We start from the raw sequence: 23,886 nt of genomic DNA, 5'->3' as shown, positions 1-23,886 counted from the left end.
GTGGGGCTGTGGTTCTCGTCAGCGCCTTGCACATCGCCCTGCAGCTTCCGGCACCGCCAGGCTGCGGCTGCAGCTCTCGGCACCCACACGGGCTCGTTTTCTGCTGCCTGGCGTTTCTGTGTGTTGGATTGTCCTGATCCAGAGTTATGTCATTACTGTCCCCAACCCCTGTCATCTGATGGGAGGGAGCAGCCCAGGGCTCCAGGGAAACAGTCCTTCTCTCCCTTTTGCCACCCAGCCCATATTTTGAGTGCCTCAGTTTCCCCATCTCTGAGAAGGACCTTGGTATCGCAGGGGAACAAGAGTTTTATAAAACCCCTTCGGGAGGCACCCTCAAGCAGCTCCGGCATTTCAGCGGGGACAATTCTTGTGCAGATCCGACTCCCTGTACTTGCTCAGTGCATTTGCTCCATTTCTGAGGACACAGAGGGGAAAAAACAGTACGAGAGAAGAAAATCAGGTCCAAATTATCCGACCCAAAGCTGAAGTTCCCTCCCTTTGCAACATCCAGGTTTATACCCAAACTGTTGGTTTCACCGGGTCCAATTCTTGGCTGCGTCTCACTCAGCTCCCAGCTCCATTTCAGCAGAGATATTCCCATTTGCACCAGTGCTCTGGGGAGGGGAGCTGAGAACCCACACTTTCCTATCTGTATGTATTTGCTCTATTTCCCCTTAAATCCTTGAACTCAGAGGCAGCTCAGACTGGGTTTAAAACCCAGGCTGCCTTTCATGCAAGAGTTAATAAAAGGAGGGAGTGAGCAAGATTTTGCAAGGAATTAAACCCAGGCGAAAGAGCCTATGGGAAAGAGCCTGTTACCAGCCCCAGGGCTGTAGGTCACCAGTGCCGTGTACTTGCTGCCAGGGTTTATTAGGTCCTTGTCTGAGCTGAGAGCGCAAAAAAACCATGAGGAGCTGCAGGCAGAGCGGGCGGGGGCACTCCCTGACTCAAAACTGAGTGATGAGCCAGCGCAGTTTCCTCCGGCCGGCCCCGCTCACCACGTGTGTCATACACCCAGACTCATGATTCATCTCCTGGACTGCTCAAAACCTCCGGCTGCCCCAGAGCCGCTCTCCATCGCTCACAGCGGGGCTGGTCCAAGCAGCCCCCCACACTCGGGGCTCGGAGGAGAAGATGGGAAAACTCTACGTGGCTCTCGGGATCCTTGTGCTCTGCGCTGCTGGCAGCTGGGGTAGGTTTACAGCCCGTACGTAGCACTGTCGCTTGCTTAAAGCCAGGTCATTTAGTGATTATAGTGCCTGTTATTTCCCAAAATCCCAGGACTTTCCGCATTCCCAGGGTCTGCGATTTCCCAGGGGAATCGCTCGGAGGGGGACCTGGCAGCCTGAAACCTCGGTGTGGTTCCCAAATACAAAGCACCGCTCAAGCTGGTTGGGCTTCGGCTGGGTCAGGGCCAGGAGGGTTCCTCAAAGATGCTATAGGGTCAAGACAGGGTTTGGTGCATTATTCTCGCACTGGGTGTGGCAAGTTTATGTTCTCTACCTACGCTGTGTTTGGCTCCGGGTACTGGTTTGAAATGGAAGGACTGGGGTGTGACTTGGGCTCCGTCCTTAATAAACAGAAAATACGCTGAGGGAGTTTGCAGGGCAGGTAGTCGCTGTATCCGTGTTATTTTAAGGGCATGGAGGGTATTTAAGTCAGCATTGCTGTCTTGTGTTATTTTTTCTCATGCTATTTTGGTGCTTTTCTTTAAAAACTCTGATTTCTGGCATCAGGTGATTTCAGGACAAATGCAGTTTGCATTTTAAAAAAATTTCCAATGTCTGAAGCATGGAGAAGAAGCCTAGAAAAGCATTAGCTCCTCCCCAGGTGTGTTTCCGGGGCTCAAAGTAAATCCTGAAACTGCAAAATGGTGCTGGTGTTTTCAGCTCCTGATTTATAAATCAGTCCCATTGTTTTTGAGGCCAGACTCAAGGGAGTTTCGGGCAACATTGTTCTGTCTAAAGGATTCCAGACTTTGGTGAATTCTCAGGAACAGCCTGAGGCTCCGATCTGCTGCCGGAGCGAACTGTCCTCAGTACAGGACATAGGATAACCCCTGGAAGAGTTTGAGTTTATAGAGCTGCAGTTTGGGTGTGTGCAGGTGATTTCTCTGGTCCTGTGCGTCGGTGCCTGTAATCAGCTGAGCTCAGTTTGGGGCATCCCCTCTCCGGGAAGACGCTGGCAGACAGGGAAGAGGTTCAGGAAAAAGACACGGTCCCGGGATGGCGTGGGCAGATCAGCCAGAAAAGCCCAAATCCAGAAAGGCCAGAGAGGATGTAAGTATGGTTTGTGTCTTTCTTGAGTTTTCTAAAATATTTTTACCGAGGGTTCTGTGTGCACATTCTTGCTCAAATTGGCAGAGGAGGAAAAAACAAAGTGTGTGGCTGGCTCACGTGGTACGTAGAGGAGGTTATTTGGAGTGCAGATTGGGGACTGAGTAATTTTCTCCAGCCAGGGAAGGGTGATGCTCAGCCACAGACGTCTGGGGTATTTCGAGTGCATCATTTCACCTCACTCGGGGCCGCAGCGCTGCCCAGCCCCAGGCGGGTGGTTCCCGTGCTGCCCAGTTTATCTCCCGTTTCCCTGTATTTCTTTTTCTTTTTAAAGCCTGAGTCTTTAGGCTCAGATCATTATATGAGACCAGCTGCTTTCGTAGTAAAAAAATGCAGCTTTTGTACTTCAGTTTATTAGTTTTTATGGCTGGAAAAACAAGCCCCAAAAATAAAAAAAATTTTAAAAGGAACTAAAAACCACAGAATTTATTAGTTTAGGCTGCGCTGGGATCTTGTTAACCTGCTCACAGCCAGGCAGTGTCCTGAGCCTGGGAAGCAGTGCTGGGCACTCACAGGGCCACAACCTGAAGGGGCTCAAGCGCCTCAAGCTGCAGCATCCTCTGCTCTCCTCCACCTGTGCTTTTGCTCGCACATCACCCAAGGGTCCCACTCCCCACCTCCCTCCCGCAAAGCCCTCCCGAAACCGCACCCTGTGTCTAGCCACGCAAGCAGTGCTGGAAATGCCAAAATAGAGACGTTTCCCCGCCGTGAGGGGGGTGAGGCTGCCTGCTCGCAGCGGGACGAGCAGCATATTTGGATGGTGATAACTGCCCTTTGTTAATCACCGCTGGCACCCGGGGGATTTTGGCCCCTTCCCAGGGGGAAGGGATGGCCCTGCTCCATCCAGCCCCAGGTTAAGTGCAGCCAGGAATGGTTCTGTATGGTGCTGGAGGTTGGGGAAGGGTCCTCCATCCCCAGGCACGTGTCTCGGTCACGGGGCGATGGAGACCACGGGGACCACAGGGCTGCGTGAGTCTGGGGCAGACGCCTTCGGGCTGGGGCTTCGGGCAGCCCGAGTGGGCAGGTACTGACCTGCACGGACCCCCCAGGCAAAGCCACCGCTGCCAGCAAGGGCATGGTGGCACGATGTGACGGCAGACCCCAGGGCAGCCTCGGGCATGGCAGCATCCCTCCCGCAGGGACCCTCCTTGCTGCAGCCCCATCTAACCCCACGTGCTGCTCCCCAGCCACGGAGCCACTGCTCTGCCCAGGCAGGACAGCTTGGCTTGTGGCCCTCATTGCAAAATCAACCAGAAAATTGGGTTTACATCTCCCGCATGGAGGGGGGACAGCAGATCAAGGGCCCCTGGGCTGTGGGGTAGAGGCAGGAGGGAAGGAGAGGAAACCACCGGGGCCCAGAGGCTGCGCACAGGCAGGAGGTAATTTGTACCAAATGCTGGGGAGCAGACGAGCTCTCCAGCCCAAAAGGACAGTCCTGGGGCTCATTAGCCCCAGAGCTCAGATTTCGCGGCATGAGGAGGCGAAGCGGAGGCAGCCAGGAGCTCGGCCGGCAGACACGAGCTTGGAAATCCTCCACATCATGTTTCAGTGTAGCCGGGTCTCGCTGAGACCAGGGTTAACGCTGCACAGGGGAAACTGAGGCAGGGAGTGGCTGAGGGACTTGACTCAAGTCACAGTGGAAACCTGTTTGAGATAGGATTTGGACGAGTGCTTCTCACATCCCGGATGCTGGTGTGAGCCCTGGGTCCCGTCCCCTGGCTGGGAGCATGGCTGGAGCACCCATGGGTGGCAGGGGCCCTTGTCAGCTCTGCACTTCCCCAGCAAGCTGGGCGCTGGGGCAGAGCCGGGTGACTAAACCATCCTATGGCAAGCTAAAACCCACCCCTGAGGGAACAAACCCCACACTGGCATTAAATAGGAGTCTGGGCCAGGAGCGTTGCTGGTGGTACTGGGTGCTATAACCCTGCCCCAGCTGGGGCTGCAGCCACTGCGGCTGTGAGTCAGCAGCTGGACACAGCCGCTGCAGGGAGGGACGTGAGAGCGGAAAGCAATGAAGCTCCTGGCATGGGGCAGGCGGCTACCTGCCACGTCTCCCCCCATCCCTGACCAAGGGGCCACAGCGCCGGTCCAGGTATCAAAGCATCGGGGCTCCCCAGGGACCTGCAGTTTCGGAAGCTGTTCCCATGTTCGGGCACGTGGCCCCGGGGTTGGCAGCTCTGAGTGTTTAATCCTGAGCACCTCAAGCTGCCAGGGCCGTCCCCGTCCCTGAGGGCTGCCAGGGTAATGCCGCCCCTGCCATCCCCGGAGGGCTGAGCCGCTGCCAGCCGCGCCAGAACTGGCTCCCACCTGCACGGCACAGCGCAAATCCAAGGCACGCGCCCCGCGCTGGGCTGCAGCCACCGGCACTTGGCAAGGCAGGAGGGATTTCACATGGACACAGCAGGAGCAGGCGTGAGAAGCGGGAGCTGGCACTGTTGGTGCTGCTGCTGCTTTCTGGGAGCCTTTTGCCTTCTCCCCACTCAGCCCCGGCTATCCAGACACATCCACCCCAGGAGGCAATACTGCTGTTAACATATTGCTAAGTGGCCTTGGTGCAGAAAGCACCGGAGATCAACCTGTTGCTCTTTTGGGCAATGCTAAATTTAGTCTTTCCCACCCTCACACGCTGCAGCCGGGTATTTTGGTGTATGGCGAGAGCTCTGGGAGCGGATGCAACCCAAGAACTGGTGCTGAGCCAGGCGGTTGGGTTTTAGCCTTTAGTTTAGTCCCCCTGTATGGGATGAGCAGGGGGTGCGGGTGGCAGACATCCAATGGGGCACACCAGCCCCCGCGCCCCGGGGCACGTCCCCGAGCAGCCGCTGGCCTTCAGGACAGCCGCAGCATGTCCAGCTCAGCCCGTGACACCACCCTCGTACAGGCACGCACGTCCACGACACGCTGCACACACAACCCCTGCGCGCGCGTGCACACACACACACACACACACTCATGCACACGTGTGCTCCCAGACTGCATGCCAGTGGACACGAGCGCACGGTGCTGTCGATACGGTTCTGCCCAAAGACCTGACAACATCCTTTCACCGTTTCCTCTTTCTGCTTTGTGTTGTGTTTCCTGTGGCTACAGAAAACGCCGCTTTTTCTGCCTGCGGCTGCCAGGGAGAGCCCTGGGCAGGGATAGGGGGACACAGCGCAAAGGGGAGACCCCAGCACCCGCTGCTCCGTGCCAGCATCCCCTGGGCTCCCCAGGCTGCAGCATTCCCCCAACCAAGCAGGCACACGGCTGCAGTCTGCTCTGCCCGAGGAATCCTAAAACTCTGCCAAGATGCTTGTGCCCCAGGAGGGAGGAAGAGCTGAGGGTGACGCCACCGCAGCCGTGCCCCCAGCCGCTTGCCACATCGACCATTGACAGCGGGAACCGCAGAGCCGCACGGTCCTGCCTCTGCCGGAGTTGCTCCTCCTGCCCCAGCGCTGCCCTGGGGCCCCTGCGGGCATTTTGGGGCCCTTTAATCCCCCACACAGACCCGCTGGCCTCTGACCTTCGTGACTGGTGCCAGCGTGCGTCTCCCAGAGTCCCCACTGCCACTTCCACCGACAGAGCCCAACCGTTGCCCGGGGCATCGGCACTCACCGCTGCTGGCATGTTTCTGGACTCATGCCCTTTCCCTCCCCTCCCTTCCCTGCGTTTGAACCCGAGCCAAGACCAGCCGCTGAGTTCAGCATCTGCACAAGGCGGCACCGACCACCCTGGGTCAGGGGTGGTGGGAAGAGGTGGCAGTTCCCCGGCTGCTGGCGGGGCTGGCGGGTACCGTGCTGCGCCCCTGGGAATTCACCTGTTCCCCCTCCCTGCTGCCCCAAAATGTCTGCAGGGAGGCACAAGGGGACATGTCGTCGTCCCCACCACCAGTGGTGGGGGCTTCACTCCAACACATGTGCAACATTGCAGGGATGGGGGGACTCTTTAAGGAGCTGGCAGGTGGGAAATGATGCTCAGTCCTGGGCAGGATGAAGCCCAGCTGGTACTGGGCTGGGGAGGTGGTTATAAAAGGGGCAAGGAGGCAGCACCTGGGGTTTGGGGCTGGGAAAGGGGTTAGAGCAGAGCCCTGGTGGGATGGGGGCTGCATCTCCTCATGAAGCTGCTGGCTGAGCACTGAGACTTCAGCACACGTGTGGATTTTGGCCTCTGCAGGTTATAACCGCTCTGTTTTGCTGTTTCAGGGGGTAACATCTGCACCACCCGCGGGGTGAACTCCTGCAAGCAGTGCCTGGCCGTGAGCCCCCTCTGCGCCTGGTGCTCTGCAGAGGTAAGAGCTGGACTGGAGGCTGGGCAGGGCTGAAGCACGTCCCCGAGCAGGACAGGGGACTGTAGGAAGGGACGAGCCTTTGGGCTGTGGGACGGGTGCTGGTTCCTGTGTTACAGCCGCAAGCTTGGTCTCCGTCTGTTCCCACCGTGTCTAAACACATTCCTCGGTGGCATCTGGCTCTGACCACAGCTCAAGATGCACATCACGGGGCTCGGGCTGCCCGTTTCTGCCTTGCTCTGAAAATCTGCTCCTTATCTGGGTGCGTCGGCGGGAGCTACATCAAGCTGGCTGGGAAATGCTGATGTTTCCACTGGGAATTCACTTTGTCTCTCAAAAAAATGTACATTTGAAAACCTAGTTTACTTTTCGTTTGATTCTTGAATACCCATTGTAAACCTCTGGCTAAAGGAATTTAATTGCTGTAAGGGCTGGAAAGGGAAGGGGGCCTGGTGGGAAGAAGAAAAAATACTGGTTAGAAGTTAGGGTTTGGGTTTAAAAGCCTTTTATTCATTGGAAAGAGGGGAGAAGGAAGACAAGGTGCCTGGTTTTGGTTACTGAGCTAAAGAAGATGTGAGAGCTGAGCTGTGGCTTTAAAATCACCCTGTTTGGGTGGGTGAGAGCCTGGAAGATCTGCCATGCTCCCCTCCAAAAATGCTGCCCTGGGGGCTAGTCCATGGGGCGCTAAGAGGAGGGAGTTTCCCAGCAGGATGGGAGAGCTGCCCCAGGGCAGAGACAAGGGGAGGTGAGGCCGGGATGGGGAGAGGTGATGAAACCTCCTTCAGGGCGTCGCAGCCGGGAGCAGTTCCCCTTCTGGCAAAGCTTTTTCTTGCTTTCTGCTTCTCCGTCCGTGAAACCTTGCTTCCTCCAGCTGCGGCTGTGCCCGTGGTGCCCACCGGGACTGGGAAAAGACCTGGGGAAAAGTGATCCAAACTGGAAAATGCTGTTGGATCGCGCCTGCGTGGCCTGATGCTTTGGGGTCAGTGCGTGTCTGGAGGGGATGCCTCCGCTTGCTGCGCCCATCAGATACCGCCAGGATCTCGGTGTGCGGTGTGGATTAAGGTGCTTGTGCCCCATCTTATCTCCCGTAAGGAGCGGCTGAACTTTGCAGCATGATAAGGAACCTCACTCCCTTCTCCTGGGGGGGGGGGGGAACGGCCGGCTGGGCTGGGCTCGCTCCTTCCTGGGCTGGGCTGGTGTCTTGACGCTGCAGCGGGGGCTGTGATGGTGTTGGGGTTTTTTTTTCTCCACATCAGCAAAGGTTTCCAAAAAAGGAAATATTTCCAGTGCTGCTCAGGGCTGTGCTCATGGACAGACGTGACAAGCAGCGAGGGAGCCGTCCCGCTGCCAGCAACCGGCCCCCGGAGAGCCAGGCTGTGCAAACTCTGCTGAGCAACTCTGCCTCCAACATCTGGACCACATTGTCTTAATTTAGCAAATGAGGGGTTTTTCTGTGGGTTTGTTTAATTTCCCTGGGGTGGGGGAGGTCTCTGATACTGCCCCCCCTTTTTTAAAGGGACAGTGCCCTTATTTGTGCTCCTTCTGCTTCCACTGCAGCTCTTTCCCACCCATGCTGCCTTACCAACGAGCCAGGGGTTATCAGGTACTCCGGCTCCATCCTGGCTTTGGACAGGAGGAGGATTTCAGTGTGGTTTCTTGTGATCATTGACCCCACTGAGTGCTGATGCAGAGGAGAATTGAGTTTTATTTATTTTTCAGAGACCTTGACCACTCTTACCAACAAACAGACATGCCCATCCACTCACTTTTCCTTCTGGAAAAAGTCAGCCAAGCCTTAACGCTGAGATGTGGCTCTCAAATCACTTTGCAGATTATCGTGGCAGATCTTCCAGAATCTCACCCACCCAAAATGTCACCTGCTCTGGTTCCCTTGGAGGAAAGGTGGAGGCAAGGCTAGACCAGGGTTTCATTTAGAGAAGCTGCTGGAAAGTTTTGGCTTAATCTGCGGAGACGTCTGTGCTTTGGGTCCTCCCAGGAGCTCTCCTACAGGGAAGCTGATGCTGTATGTGGTTGCCTGCGAGATGAAAACAGAGATGCCCTGGGGATGTGTGACTTCCCGCAGCCTCCCTGCCCAGCAGCGAGGGAGCTCAGGGGTGGAGCTGGCTCTGCCAGCACCCTGCCTGACCCTGCCCTCACTTACAGGGTTTGGAGGCAGCAATCGGGGGATAAAATTATCAGGTTTCCCATCCTGGTGGGAGCTTGAGCAGATGCTGAGCTGAAACCTCCTTCCCTGCAGCGGAACAGAGGCGGTCAAAGGGGAGGTGGAGCTGGGGAGCAGCTCAGCCCAGAGCTGTGGGATGGCTTGTGATAGAGGAGGTGGGAACATGTACACGCGCTCACACGCACACCCCCCGGCAGCATCTCCACGATGGGGAGCTGATGCCGTCAGGGCCATGCTGATGGGAAAGTGGGGTCTGCAGGGTGTGTCTCAGTGGATGAAGTCCCTGGGCTGCCTCCGGGTCGCTCCTACCTGGGGCTGTCTCCAAGTCGCTGAGCCCGCAAGTCTACGGAGACTGGAGGGAAAAAAAATAGACTGGGGGCTGTGAGGGCCTTGTAGCCAAATGCCCCATTGATGGCATGGTAACTTTTTCTTTGCCTTCTGCAGTAATTTTGTTGCTGGGGAGGCTCCTGTGAGTCCTGAGTCGATGATGATGTTTAGGGCTCCAGGGAAAGGGGAAGGAGGCAGCCCTGGGGTTAAATAGCCTCTCCATGGAAATCTCGCAGTAGGAATGACGCTGTTAATTCCATAAGGTGCTACGTGTCCTTTGAGAGCCTGGGAGTCCCTCTGGATCTCCAGGTATCACCCAGTGCCGCAGTTAAAAACCTGTCTGCCCAGCCTGCTTTTCACCTGCATATCTTTCCAGTGATTTCCCCGCCTGGGACAGGAATGTACGTGATGATTGATGGGATCTGGAATAAACCAGGCACCTCATCCCACAGCGGGGAGCCCCATGGGGCAAGCCCGTGGGGTGGTTGGTGCATGCAAGGGAGCTAATTTAGAGGGATGACTTGTCGTCTTCACCGACAGCATGCTGTCCAGGCGGTGAGGGTGGGAGTGGGAGGCCGCGGGGGAGGAACACGCCTGCTGATGTATTTTCTGGCTATCGCTTGGCCACTGTTTCCAGAGGGCTGTAGGCCAGCCAGGGCCTCCTGACACCATTTGCACTTTTCCACTTGCTTGCTTAAAACGCACAAATTCATTCCTGGGTTCAGCCAGCCTGAACCTGGGGGAGCCGGTATCCTGGGTGGGGAACCTCTCCAGTGCTGGGAGGCTGCAGTGTTGGGGTCCGGCTTCCCAGGAGAAAGAGAGGGAGCTGAACCAGCCGCACCGGGACTTGTGCCACCCGCCTTTGCTGCAGGGAAAGGCTGTGCCGGTCTGCTGCAAGACTTTGAATGTAGAAAGATTTGGGTTGTAGGAGGGAGGTGGAGAAACCTCTTGGAGGGGAGGGTGGCTGCTGCCTGGCCTGGAACACGCGGCAGCAGATCCTGGCAGTGTTGGTCTGGGAAAGAAATTCTTCCCATATTTGTCTTCATGAGAAACTGAAGCAACGGGAGCCCTTCTGAATGTGCTGCGATAAGGGCGAGGAGCCGGGAGCTTTCTAGGAAAGGAGGGACAGGGCTTGGAACCCCACCGTGACTCCACACTTTGTGCTTCCTCCCCCTGATGGGCACTTGACGGCTTCTCCCGCAGCCCCGTTGCCTTTTTGCTCTTTCACTCCTTTTTTGGTTTTCCTTTCCCCCGGCCGGCTCCATCTGGCAGGAAGCTGGAGAGCTGGAGATAAGCCTGAGCGTTCTCGGACAGGAACCGAGCGCTGCTTCGTGCGACGGGCTCAACTGCAGCAGGGCTGTTCCTTGCTCGCAGCGGGATTTCTAAGGGCACGTGTCGAGAAAATCGGCGGAAAAGGTGGCTAGTCTTTCGCCAAAGATTAGAAAACAATAAAAAAAAGTCCCAGACTTTGTCCCTCACCCCCAGCCTGCCATGTTCACATCCCACCTCACCCTCTTCTAGCCATCCCATGTAGACGGGCTTTCCTTTTAGCTTTGCCAAAAACTAAAAGAAACCTGAGGCTCCAACTGCTAGGAGTCAGGAGCGGGGTTGGCAGGGATAAATTATCCATTGCTCCTTGGCAGGGTTGCTGAGCTGCCCCGTGGAGCACAGCAGACCCAAACCCGCTCCTAGCCCCAGCGGCACGTGCTGATCCTGGATCGCCTCTGTCTGCCACCTCCCTCGAGCAGAGACCGTGTGCCCCAAAAAGCCTCTTATCCTGGTCTTGCATTAGGTGTGATAAAGCAGGGGCTCTCTGGGGAAAAGGGGGCCCTCTCTCTTTCTCCCAGCATAACCCCGGGGGTTCCCAGGGGAGCTGGCTCCTGACCACATCCCTCTCCCGCAGGACTTGGCACAGTCATTCCCTCGCTGCGACCTGCGCACCAACCTCCTGCAAAATGGCTGCGGGCAGGACTACATCGAGTTCCCCACCAGCACTGTAACCATCCTGGAGGACCGACCCCTCAGCAACAAGGGCTCGGAGAGCTCCACCACCACCCAGATGAGCCCCCAGAAAATACAGCTGAACCTGCGGCCGGGTAAGAGGCCCCAAACTGCTACGGGAAGGGCAGATGCAGTGGGAATAACCCAAAGGGTTCAAGCGATGAGTGAGCCATCGCTCTGCCTCGCTGGTCAAGGTTGTCTCGTGTCCATCAGGGGCAAGGCCAGGCTGGGAGCTGCACCGAACCCTCTGGGAACATCCCTAATGGGCAGCCGGGCTTTCTGCAAGCAGATTTCTGCTGTTCAGTCTCTCGGCTCAATCCTGTGGTACCCCAAGGGGTAGGACGGGGATGCAACTTCAACAACGCACGGGCTTATTTTATAAAGCTGCTTATAGACTTTAGCCACTGCTGCTGCACTCTGAATGCTTTGGTGGAAGTCAGCTTGTGTCTAATGAGCCGTAGAGCAGCTGGCAGGCTTGGACTGCCAACAGGTCCCTGTAATTTCCCAGACTCGTTTCAGCCAGGCAGGCTGGAGCCAATTAACTGTTATGGTTGTTTGCCAGCATGGAGGGGTTTCAAGCCAGGCAGGAGGCAAAACTAACGGACGTCACTCGCCCAAGGTCACAAAACCAGTTTGGGGAATGCGGAGCGAGTGGTGCCATCACCGTGCTCTGCCCCACACGTAGCCCACCCCTGGCCATCCACTCGTGGATGACTCTTCCAGTCTCAGCAGGAACAATTTTGGTTCCTTGTGCTCATTAAAGCCCTGAGGCCAGATATCGGTGGCTGACAGCACATGGCATGCTGTGCACATCCCTGGGCCTGGCCAAGAGGAGTCCTGACCCATCTGAATGACAGCAGTCTGAAGTGCCCCCACACAATGGGGACATGTAGCTGCTAAGTGGCCCTTGTTCTATTTAGGTCTAAAGATATCTGGCAGGAGGCAGGTAGGTGTGCTGCTCTGGAGAGGAGCAGAGGCGGTGTGCAGTGCTGTAAGTCCCTGTTCCTTGGAAGCAGTAGAAGAAAACCCCAGCTTGATACCATCTCTGCCCAACCGAGAAGGCTTGGCACGACTCGTCTGCCTTGACTCATGAATCAAGACCAAATGCTGAAGGATATAAGTAGGACGGGCCACAACCCATGTCCCACAAGCTCAGAGTCCTCATGGTTTTAGCTCAACAAGGAGAAACAGATGCTCTCTGAGCACAAAGTTGGGACCCCTGACTACGTGGTGGTGCTCCAGCAATGCAGCTGGAGGGGGGATGGAGCCCTTTGGGCTCTCATAGATTTTGAAACTTTCTCCTGAAAGTCAGAATGTGACACGCAGATTTAGAAGGAAATATGAAAACAATAACAATTTAAGCTCAATTAAAGATTTTTTCCTCAACATTTGAGGTGTTCTGAGAAGGCTGCAGCTGTGCCCCAGCTTACATTTCAAAGGACAGCAAGAAAGAACCTTTGTCTCTTTCAAAAGGCAAAAAGCAAAGGTCAATCTGAAGTGTTGTCAGCATTTTTTTTTTTTTTTAAGTGCAAAAGTCATTGAAACTGGCCTGTTCCCCAGAAGGTTCTGTCTAAAGAGGTTTTTGTTTCAATGGAAAATGTTTCACTAAAAATTTCCCAGAAAGGGGGCTGGGAGGAGCCAATAGGATAGGGAAGGAACCGGGATGGGGGAGGCCCCGGGAGATGCTCGGAGTCTTTGGGAGCTCAGAGAAGCCCGAAGCAGCCACGCAGCCCCGTGGTAATCCCTATAAGACCTGCTGCCCACACGCTGGGTGTTTCACTCACTCCATCCAGTGTGTGTTGGTCATGCTGTTCATGCAGGACAGCTTGGGGGGTCAGCTCTGAGCAGGAGGATCTGCTCACGTCCTGGTAATGAGAGGTCTGGAGAACAGGAGCCATAAGCCATATTTGCCATCTCTGGGGGGTGCACAGCATATCTGCCATGCAAGCACCCTCCCCTAAGGGCTTTGCCCCTTTGTGTCTGTTTGACTGTGATGTTCTCCTCCCAGCAGCTCTAAACCACCTCCTTGGGTTTCTGCTGACCCCGTAGGTTGACTTTCTCCCTAGTCCTGTGATGAGCCCCCTTTGTTCCTCCCAGGAGAGGATCTCTCACTCCGCTGCCCTGTCACATTATAGATGACTCCCAGATCTTTCGCGTCCAAGTGCGTCAAGTAGAAGACTACCCCGTGGACATCTACTACCTGATGGACCTGTCCAACTCCATGAAGGACGATCTGAGGAACATCCAGAACCTGGGCACCAAGCTGGCCAGCGAGATGCGCAAGCTCACCAGCAACCTACGCATCGGCTTTGGGGCCTTTGTGGACAAGCCCATTTCCCCCTACATGTATATCTCTCCTCCGCAAGCCATCACGAACCCTTGCTATGAGTAAGTCCCAGGCTGAGGGAGTCCTGTAAGGGCCAGAAGTTAATGGGACATCAGTGGAACGTGGCTGGAAATCCATAGCAATGGATTTCAGCAGGGATTTGGGTGCCTGATTTTGGGCAGGGTTTAAACCTTGCTGCACTGCATGTTCTGCTGGCACAGGGAGGAGGAGCAAGTCTAAACTTCGAAGTATCATTGTCACTGAAAAGCTCTTAAGGAAACAAACAATTTTCCACCATTTTTCAGGAGAGATGTTGAGGCTCAAAGAAAGCGACTCCTAAAATTCCCAGCAGGACAGAGGCTGGGAGCTGACCTGATCCCAGCATCACTAGAACATGTGATTGATTTTTAAAAGGTCCTTGACCAGCCTCTGGCTGTGTCCTTGCACTGCTGAGGTGGTTGGGTCCCTCCAGCACGTCCCAGACAGGACCATGGGACGCGGGATGGCAGCTGGAAGAGCCCTGCGAGCCTCATGCCCTGACTGCTCTCCTCCTGCAGGATCGGGGAAACCTGCCTGCCTATGTTTGGCTACAAACATGTCCTGTCGCTCACGGATGAGGTGACCCGCTTCAACGAGGAGGTGCGGAAGCAGAGTGTCTCACGGAACCGCGATGCACCTGAGGGCGGCTTCGATGCCATCATCCAGGCCACAGTGTGCGACGTAAGGGGCAAGAAGGCCTGGCTGGGGCCGGGAGAGGGTCGTCAGGCTGGGCCTGGTGGGTTGGCAGGGACCACCCAACCCCACCAGGACAAAGCCGTAAGCTCGGTGGAGCTGCTGCAGGGCTGAGACCTGGACAGGGTGAATGTTCAACAAGGACATTTCTAGGCCAGTAGCCAAGGCAAGGGAAGAGCAGAGTCCTTGCATGGTCCTGGAAGGAGAGAGGAGCAGAGCAGGTGCTTGGGGACTGATGATGATCCCATGTCAGCCCTGCAGTAACCAGCCCAGAAGGGACATCTCCTGTGCCTGCACCTTGATTTGGCTGGAGATGGGAGGGGTTGCATCCCTCAGTCATTAACCACCTTGATTAACACTCTAGCAAATTAAAACCTGTCTTTCACCTGTACAAGCAGCCCATGCCCACCTGCCAGGCTCCACAGCCCACCCCCCCCCCCCCAGCACTTCCCTGCGAGAGCGATTGCCCTCAGTTCCCTCTGCAGTGGCAGGTTGGTCCCTACGGCCAAGCCATGACCAGGGGTGGCAGTGAAGGCAGCAGCGGGGTGCTGGCACGTAGGGCTGCCCTCGGCACATGCTGCCGCACGACTGGGAGCTGCCTTTCGCTGCAGGAGAAAATTGGCTGGAGGAATGACGCTTCCCACCTGCTCGTCTTCACCACGGACGCCAAGACCCACATCGCGCTGGATGGCAGGCTGGCTGGCATCGTGCAGCCCAACGACGCCCAGTGCCACATTGACAAGGATAATTTCTACTCGGCCTCCACCACACTGGTAAACCCTGACCCACGTGTGGGGTTGGGGAGCCTGGAGCTCCTGTTGAGGGTCCTCATGGGATGGGAAAGGTGGTCCAGCCCTGGTTGGAGACTGTGATGGGGACCAGGGTGGTTGGGGGTACATGTTCCCAGGGTATAGCCTCTCCCCTTCCCCAGGACTATCCCTCTCTGGGCCTGATGACTGAGAAACTCTCGCAGAAGAACATCAACTTGATATTTGCTGTGACAGATACAGTTGTGGGCCTCTACCAGGTAACAGCTGCTGTGCGAAGCCACCTTCATGGGGGGCTGGTGGGTCCCGAGGAGCACCCTTTACAACTGGCCATGGGTGGCCAGACAGCCCAGTGGCCTCCTGTCCTATCAAAGCTCCTTGGGAAGCTCTCACATGCCCAGACATGGTTTGGCCCAGCCGTGGCATGTTTACCCGTTGCGAGCAGACAATGCTTACGATATTTCTCCAGAACTACAGTGAGCTGATCCCAGGCACAACTGTGGGCACCTTGTCCAGAGACTCCAGCAACGTCCTGCAGCTCATAGTGGACTCCTACGGGGTGAGTGTGCAGTGTGATGGCCCCACAACAGCTCTCTCCCTCCCAAAATATCCACTGCTTCACACTGCAAGCAGCCCACACAGATTTGGCAGCTGCCCCAGCTCCGAGCATCCTCCCTGGACCAGCTGTGAGCATCTGCCTCCACCCACGCATGCGGGGACCCCAGGGAAGGGAGATCACTGTGTTCACCGCCAGCCCCTTCCCATCCTCGAAGGCATTTCCCCATGGGGAACGACGTAGCAGAGTCCTGAGAAAGACTCAGGGCACTTGGCTCCTTTCCCATGTGCGTGGGAGCATCGCTGCGGTGCTCGGGGGACCCCTCCCTGGGACTGAGCCCTGCCCAGCCTGTGCTGTCTTCTTCATTGCTCCTCTCTCCTCCCCCAGAAAATCCGCTCCAAGGTGGAGCTGGAGGTGCGTGACCTCCCCGAAGAGCTGTCCCTGGCCTTCAATGCCACCTGCCTCAACGATGAGGTCATCCCTGGGCTCAAGTCTTGCATGGGGCTCAAGATTGGGGACACGGTGAGGATCCTGTTCATGGGCTTGGTTTTTCTCCCCCTCTATGTAGCAGCGCTGCCAGCTCATCTGATGCTCTCCACCAGCACTGTCTGCTTGCCCCACCACCGCCTGGGTGACACAGACCCTTGCAGGGCATGCTGTAAGCTCTTTGCAGTGGAGAGAGGGGTCCAGCTGGGTGGGTGCAGGGAGGAAGATGCTTTTTTGAGTCTGCTGGATGCAGACTCTGTGGTCCTCTAGCTCAGCCCGGGCTGCTGGCCATAGCGCACGGGCTTTTGGACTGATTTAGCCTGGTTACTCTGGCAGGCAGGTGCCCTGACCGTGCTGGGACAGCTTTGAAAAGCAGCCCAAAGAGACCTGGTGGGTCCCATTTCTGGGCTTCTTAAGCTTGGGCATGGATGAGGAGCTGAGCCCAGCCTGGAGCCGGTACCCCGATACCGTGCCAGGGGTACTGACACCCAGACACATCCCTCTGCCCTCCAGGTGAGCTTCAGCATCGAGGCCAAGGTACGGGGGTGCCCACGGGAGCGGCAGAAATCCTTCACCATCAAACCTGTGGGCTTCAAGGACAGCCTGACAGTGGTGGTGAACTTCAACTGCGACTGCTCCTGCGAGAGCCAAGCCGAGGCCAACAGCTCGTCCTGCAGCCGAGGCAACGGCACGCTGGAGTGTGGCGTGTGCCGCTGCAACCCCGGGCGCCTGGGCTCGCACTGCGAGTGCTCGGAGGAGGAGTACAACCCCTCGCAGCAGGACAACTGCAGCCCCCAGCCGGGCCAGCCCCTCTGCAGCCAGCGCGGCGAGTGCATCTGCAGGCAGTGTGTGTGCCACAGCAGCGACTTCGGGAAGGTGACGGGCAAGTACTGTGAGTGCGACGACTTCTCCTGCGTACGCTTCAAGGGCCAGATGTGCTCAGGTGAGTGCTGAGCTTGGAGGGGAGGCAGCTCAGGGCGTTTGCACTGCCCATACTCAGGGATGAGGGAGACACCAGCTATTTTGGAGCTTGTCCCATTCATTGTCCCCAACTCTGGCTTGCTCAGCCATGGCTCTCCCTGGACCAGCCATAGGTCTGAAGCAATGGCAGGGGGAATTACTCCCTTTTTGGCAGCTTGTACCACCTTCTGTGCCCAAAAGCCATGGCAGGGTGATGGGCTCCAAGGGTTAAAAGCAGACCTCAGTCCCTGCTTGGACTCAAGAGTCCCATTGGGGTGGCCAGTGGGCACCCAGGGAAGCAGCTCTGGGGTACGCAGGGCAGGGACTGGGCAAACCTTGCTCGAATCCCAGCCCCTGACACATCAGAGGTATTGCTCTGCAGGAGAAAGCCCCAGGGTGGAGGGAGAGGGGTGGGGAGAGGCAATTTTTATCCTCCACCCAGTTCTTGAAGACTCCCCCGTCCATGTGCTACCAGACTCCCCCGCTCCAGCCCCGGCTGCTGCTGCTCACAGTACTGGGGAGAGAGGGCCAGGTCCATGGGTACTCCTCCCATGCCAGGGACCGGGGAAGGAGCCCCTCTCTGCAAAACACCCATCCCAAGTCCCAGGTGTGGTTTCACGTGTCCTGATGTGCCAGGGCCTCTTCCCCATCGGGAACCCCCATCTAGGGTTTATCCCACCCATGTCTCCAGTAAGCACTGGAGGTCTGAGCGAACCCCAGCGCTCTGCCCCATCCCCTTGTTTTTTCAGGGGATGTGAGAGGGGTGGCAGCACCCAGGACTGAGGCATGAGGCTGTGGCACATCCCCTCCAGGAGCAGAGTACCCCAAAAGTGATTCAAGGGAGGAACGAGAGAGGGGTAGCCACCCCTTTTCCTATCCCCAGCCTCCCTCCATGAGCCCAGGCAAGGCGGCTGCTAACACAGTGCCAAAAAAGCCACCGCTTTCCTGCTGCAAGCTCAAAAATACCCAGGAAAACATCGGTGGCCAAAGCTGATCCCGCTCTGCTGGAGCCCAGCCTGGGTGAGATGAAACCTGCTGGCCAGATGACACTCAGTTCCTGCTCCCCACTGTCCCCAAATCGAGTTTTTTGGATCCCGCCTGCCCCCCAGCCCAACTTCATGGCCCACAGCTGCCTCTGTGCTGCTGGGATTGATCCTTTATCTTAACAGCCTGTTGATAACGGAGGTGGAAACGCTGGGGTTTTCCCCCATCCTGAACAGTCAGTGCCCTCAGGGAGCCGGGCGCCTGTCCCTGCTCCCACTGCCTGTTTGCACAACGGCCGCCAGATCCTGCGGGCGAAGGGTGATGACGAAGCACTGCCCCCAGACTGGGCGAGCTGTTAATTAACCAGATCTGTCTGACCCTGTTGGCATCAGTCCCATCCCACTGAGCCACTTCTCTCCAGCCTCCCCGTCTGTTTCCACGCCTTGTCACCCAGCACGGCACTATTTTCCTGTGACTAAGTCCTAGTTCCTCATTAACAGGGATAATGTTAATCATAATACATTTATTTCTCATGCCATTGCCCCCGAGGCTGTGGTGGGGACGGTGCCCGGCCAATCCCCTGCCGGGAGCAGCATTCCCGATGAGCCCCAGTGCACTCGGGGCTTGGGACGGGTTGGCACGTGCCGGCTCCACGGCATTTCCACCGCTCACCGTGTCTTGTCTTTGAGCTGAAATCAAACCGCAGTCCAAATAGCTCCAGGCTTTGGCAGGATTTGAGCAAGTCTGTCTGTCTGATTAAACCAGTCTCGGCGAGCGTGCGGAGCATGTTGGGCTTTTCCCAGCAGTCAGCTTCCCCTGCCTGGTCCGGGGCTGGGAAATGAGTGGGATTTGGGGGGTTTGACCAGATGTCCTGACTCAATCTGAAATTCAAAGCCAAAGCCAAAGCTTGACTAGCTCAGAGATGGATCTGATTGAGCATCTCCAGCTGCTGCTGCCAACCTGCCAGAGCTGGGGCAGCTTAGCCTGAAATTTGGTAGCGTTTTCTTGTTTGGGTGGAATAAGAGGAGTGTTGGGGACACGGCGAAGGTTGAGGTTTGATGTGAGCTGCTGCGTCCCCCACCCCAAGGGTGGTGAAAAGGGGTTGTCCTGGGTGGGTGGTCTGCCTTGCCATGCCCACAGAGGTGGAGCTGCTGCTGTGGGTACCTGGGCATCCCATATGGGTGATTGCTAGCGAGATCTATGGGGACACTTGAGGGTCCTGACGCCCTCTGGGTTGTCCCCAGGCCACGGGCAGTGCAACTGCGGGGACTGTCTGTGTGACTCAGACTGGACCGGTGACTACTGCAACTGCACCACCCGCACCGACACGTGCATGTCCAGCAATGGGCTGGTGTGCAGCGGCCACGGCTCCTGCGTCTGCGGCAAGTGCGACTGCACCCAGCCCGGCTCCTACGGTGACACCTGCGAGAAGTGTCCCACGTGCCCGGATGCCTGCACCATCAAAAAGTGAGAGAGGGCAGAGAGGTGGGACAGGCTGTACATCATCGGGCAGCTGGCAGCAGTGCTGGCAGGAGCTCTCACCAGCTGCAGCCTGGTTCGGTTGGGATTGCAGCAATTTCCGCAGCCTGAGACCAAAAATTGTGACAGTTTCCCTGGGGAGAGCATGGAGGAGCTCACAGTACCTCCCTCCTCTTCCTCAGGGATTGCGTGGAGTGCAAGAAGTTTGAACGGGGAGTGCTGATGGAGCAGCAGTCCTGCAGCCGCATGTGCCGCGATGAGATCGAGACGGTGCAGGAACTGGGTAAGAGAGGAGACCCAAACCCCTGCCCTAAAGTGTGGAAATGGGGGGGGGCTGCGTATACTGTCTGCTTTCCCTCCATGTGTGCATCCCCCAGCGTGGGGGGCTCTGAGCCTCTCGCTCTGGCAGGCGACAGGGGCAAGGACGCCGTGAACTGCACCTACAAGGACGAGGACGACTGCGTGGTGCGGTTCCAGTACTACGAGGACTCCAGCGGCAAGTCCATCCTCTATGTTATCGAGGAGCCAGGTAAGACCCGGCTGCTGCGCTCAGGCTGCGGGGGTGCGGAGCATACTGTGCTGGGTTTCTGTCCCAAATGGGTGGATATTGAGTCCCCCGTGTACCTCCCACTCCAGCCAGGCTCCACGGTGAGGGGCTGAGAGGGGTTAAAGAGCTGCTTTGTTCCCTGCTCTGTGCCACCGGGGCGTGATTTCCTGCCTCTGTCTCACATTTCCCTACCGTGTTTGCTCGGTTATTTCACCCCCCCACTGAGGCCAAAGATGGGGGCTCAACCTTCTCACTGCCCTGATCCTGTTTCTGACTCCATGGGTGTGATTTTTCTCAAGAAGCAGATAAGAGCTGGCTCCCGTTAGCCAGGCAGGAGCAATGCTGCAGCTGCGCCCCAGGGCTGGGATATGGCAGCCCCCTGCCATGCAGAGCAGCCCTGGGGTCTCCAGCGACCTCGAGGTCTGATTTCCAGCTGAGCCGGGGGCTGCATGGCCGCAGATCCTTTGAAAGGAGGGCCACAAAGGCAGCTGCCAGCTCTAATTACAGCTGCCTGCTATCGGCAGGGCTGCAGCCCACCCTCCCCGGCCCCCGCACCCGGAGGGGAGAGCTGTGGCTGCACAACCCCAGGCAGCATGGGGGGGGAGCAGGGTGGCTGCGGGGGTTCGCACCGGATCTTGCTGTCCCGGCTTGCCGATACGGCATTGACGCACAGCCAAAGAGTAGGGGTGGGGCGGGGCGTCAGCTGGGCTGGTGGTTTGGGGATGAACTTCCACCAGCCCAAGGACTTGGTCTCCGGTGTCATCCCCCACCATGGGTGGGACCTGTGACACCCCTGACCTGGACTGCTCCAGACTTGGGTGCAGACCTCTAGCCTATAGACAGGAGCTCGAGGATCTCAGCACGTGCACCCCATGGATGGGATCCTCCTTTTCAGAGCCTGCTATGCTCAAGGGTGGAGGCTCCTGCTCCCAAACAGGGGAGGATGAAGCCCTCCTGAGACCAGAGGAGCTCCGTGTACCCATGGCCAGGCAGCCCCAGAGCTGCTTTTAATTGCCCTGGGGGTGCTGAGCCCCACCAACTCTGCCCTCCTCCCTCCTCCAGACTGTCCGAAGGGGCCAGACATCCTGGTGGTCCTGCTCTCGGTGACAGGCGCCATCCTGCTCATCGGCCTTGCCGCCCTGCTCATCTGGAAGCTCCTCATCACCATCCACGACCGCCGGGAGTTTGCCCGCTTCGAGGAGGAGAAGGCCAGGGCCAAGTGGGACACGGTGAGGACCAGCAGGTTGGGTGTGCCGGGCAGGAGTCCCTGAATCCCGCAGCCCCTGGGCTGAATGGATCCAGATCCCAGTGCTCCCAGCACGAAAGCCCAGTTGCTGTCTGTGGTGCCAGGGCATGGTCCTTAGGGACCAGCTTGCCCCATCCATCTCTGAAGCATGGCACAGTGTCACAGGCAGGACTTGGGGTGGCACTGCCAGCCTGGACACCCCTTCCCCTAGCCTGCTGCGGTCCCAGGGGCTGTGCACATGTCCCAGATGATTTTTTCCCACCTCCAGCATATCCCAAGCACTTGTCACCAGCGTGACCCTCTTACTCACTGCCCACACCAGTGTTTCCATCCCGTGAGCGAGGCGGAAGGTCCCTCCTGCCGTGGGAGGCTGGAAGGGCTGAGGCACCTGGAGCATGAGGGAGCTGGGATGACACCAGCGCCTGTCCCCCACCTCTCCTCCACCTCCCCAGAGGGAAGGGATGGGTGGCTCTTTCAGGAGGCCTCTCTGCTCCTGAGCTCCTGCTGCCTTTTCTTTCCTCCACGGCAGCTTTTCCCTGCTCTCTCCTATGAAACCTCATGGGGAGCCATTAAACTGCACAGCCAAAGCCTTGAGCGAAGACATGGATCCACCACTCAATGCCAAAATGGTGCCTCAGTTTCCTCAGCTGTAGAGTGAATGCTGATGCCAAGCACAGAGTGATGATGCTCTTCTTCCTTCTTCTTCTAGGGCCACAACCCTTTATACAAAGAGGCTACATCTACCTTCACCAACATCACGTACCGTGGGAACATGTAAGGACGCTGCATCCAGCGCCGACTGTGGGATCTTCTGGATCCGGTTTACAGAAGAGCTTGCGTGTGTCTGCGTGTAATTTAACAATCCCTTGACTGCCTCCGAGGCCGTTGTCCGTCACCCCACTGTAACTGCAGGGACGTGCTTTCCACAGCAAACCTCTCGTCCTTACCTCGGCGGGTCGCCTCGCAGGAGTCACCGGCCCCTCCATACACTGAATGCAGAAAAATGGGACTTTCTCTGCCTCGCGAGTCTGTGAACTGTTAGGTGCTCATTGGGCCAAGAGGATTTTGGGAGCGGCTGCTCAGACTGAAGGCTTGAGCTGTGCTCTCCTCCATGGCCCATGCTGGTGAAGCTCTGCCTGCTCGGAGAGTCCCCTCTGCACTGGACAGATGCGGTCCCCCTGGGTACAGGAGCCGTCTCCTTGGGGGACAGGGCAGCTACGCTCGCTGCCAGCAGGCAGGAGCCATCGCGTGGCTTTGTGGGTTGAGGACACCACTTGAGCAACCCAGCGGCCCCCTGCTTCTTGCAGCCACATGTTTCTGGCGCTGCTGGGGCCTGGGACAGTGAAAAGCAGTGCCCCAGCATCATGGTGCCCTTCCTCATTCCCTCCACGCACACTCAGTTTGCACCACTGGCCGACTCTATGTAGCATCAGCTGTGCTGGTCCCAGCTGCAGCCTGGCTCAGCCGCTGGGATGGTGCTGAGCTCCCCGTGTGCCCCTCCACCGTCCCTGTGACACAAAGCACATGGATGTGCAGGCAGCAGCCTGGGGAGGGTTTTGATGCCCATTATCCCTTGAGCCTGGCCACCTCTCTCCCTTTTCTGTGCTTTTTGGCCTGCGTAACTGCACTGTGCTTGGTTTTCTGTGTAGCTCAGGGTTCCAAAAGAGCAGGCAGGGTTCGGGCCATGTCCTGCTGCCTGGGGCTGTGTATCACCTGTGGTTTGCCCCCTGTGGGAAAACAAAAAAATGTCCTGGTAGCAGAGTTCGGCTGTGACAGTGCTGCTGCCGGGTCCATGCCCCAGCCAGAACCTGGTGCCTCTGTTCCCCTCGATTGCACCAAAAAGCAACAGCGACCTTGTGCTCTGCGTGGAGCTGCCCCCCAGGCCCCCAGCAGCACGTTGGCCAAGGTGGTGGTGGTTGTGTTTCCCCCTCTTCCCTGGCTGGCCTGTCCCCAGCAGCATGGGAGCAGGGGCAGTGGTAGGGGCTGGCTGCAGGCAGCAGTCGCTGATGCTGGGGTGGGAGCTGGGGCTGAGCCCTGGGGCGGGGGGTGGAGGGCAGCACCCGAGCGGCAGCGATTCACGCCACAGAAATAAAAATAAAATAAAAAAACTTCGAACTACTAACGGTGTCGGTGTCCGCACCAGCGGTCTGCGCCCAGGCCTCCTGCCCTGTGGGTAGCCCCTGGCACCCCAGCATGACTCAGGGAGCTGGTCTGGGCCGGGATGGGTTGAGGGATGGGGGAGCCAGTGCAAGCAGGGCTGTGGGCCCCCCATGGGGGTCTCTGCTGTTACTGGTGCCCTCCTGGGGGTGGGTAACACATTTGGGGGTACAGGGTGGGCCAGAGTCCACTGCAGACTGTGGTACTCCTGGCAGCCACCTTGCTTTGTTGCAAGTGGGGTGAACCCCAGCAGCCCCCCATCCTGCCCCACAGGTCCCTGTGAGCCCTCCAGTCTACTGGAGAAGCCCCCAGAGGAGGGGAGCTGGGCTGGGACCGCTGCAGGACCGTCCCAGGGACAGCTGGGGCCTGGGCTGGGAATGAAGGTGCTAAACCTGGGAGCAGGGTCCTGCCTGTGCCCCCAGCTCTGAGCACCCAGCCTGTGCACCCGCTCAGCGCCGCATTGTACAGGGCTGCGGGGACACCCAGCGGCCACCCTTCAAAGCAGCATTTTGGGACCACAGAAAGTGCCAGAAAAACTG

General features: G+C 57.6%; 1 protein-coding gene across 3 annotated transcripts; it reads left to right on the top strand.

The window, feature by feature from the left end:
* The first annotated feature begins 896 nt into the window (after window positions 1-896).
* On the top strand, window positions 897-23,312 carry ITGB3 (integrin subunit beta 3). 3 transcript variants are annotated; one of them, XM_076356809.1, is made up of 15 exons: window positions 897-1,192; window positions 6,515-6,600; window positions 11,010-11,202; window positions 13,243-13,495; window positions 13,991-14,153; window positions 14,777-14,938; window positions 15,097-15,192; window positions 15,402-15,491; window positions 15,876-16,010; window positions 16,488-16,917; window positions 19,163-19,385; window positions 19,580-19,680; window positions 19,807-19,926; window positions 21,007-21,173; window positions 21,900-23,312. In XM_076356809.1, the coding sequence occupies exons 1-15, from the start codon at window positions 1,135-1,137 to the stop codon at window positions 21,966-21,968; spliced, it is 2,346 nt and encodes a 781-aa protein (XP_076212924.1). In that variant the 5' UTR covers window positions 897-1,134; the 3' UTR covers window positions 21,969-23,312. The 3 variants fall into 3 exon arrangements, with proteins under 3 accessions (XP_076212924.1, XP_076212926.1, XP_076212927.1); XM_076356811.1 differs by lacking the exon at window positions 897-1,192 and adding an exon at window positions 2,110-2,279; XM_076356812.1 differs by lacking the exon at window positions 897-1,192 and having other exon boundaries at window positions 6,529-6,600; window positions 13,205-13,495.
* Window positions 23,313-23,886: the final 574 nt, after the last annotated feature.

Source organism: Aptenodytes patagonicus, chromosome 20, assembly GCF_965638725.1.
Source record: "Aptenodytes patagonicus chromosome 20, bAptPat1.pri.cur, whole genome shotgun sequence".
NCBI lineage: Eukaryota > Metazoa > Chordata > Aves > Sphenisciformes > Spheniscidae > Aptenodytes > Aptenodytes patagonicus.
This window is presented reverse-complemented; position numbering and strand designations above follow the sequence as displayed.

Coding starts and splice junctions, on each gene's coding strand:
- ITGB3 (XM_076356809.1), top strand. CDS start 1,135: ATGGGAAAACTCTACGTGGCTCTCGGGATCCTTGTGCTCTGCGCTGCT. Junction 11,203..13,242: donor ACAGCTGAACCTGCGGCCGG/GTAAGAGGCCCC, acceptor GTCACATTATAG/ATGACTCCCAGATCTTTCGC. Junction 14,154..14,776: donor TCCAGGCCACAGTGTGCGAC/GTAAGGGGCAAG, acceptor CTTTCGCTGCAG/GAGAAAATTGGCTGGAGGAA.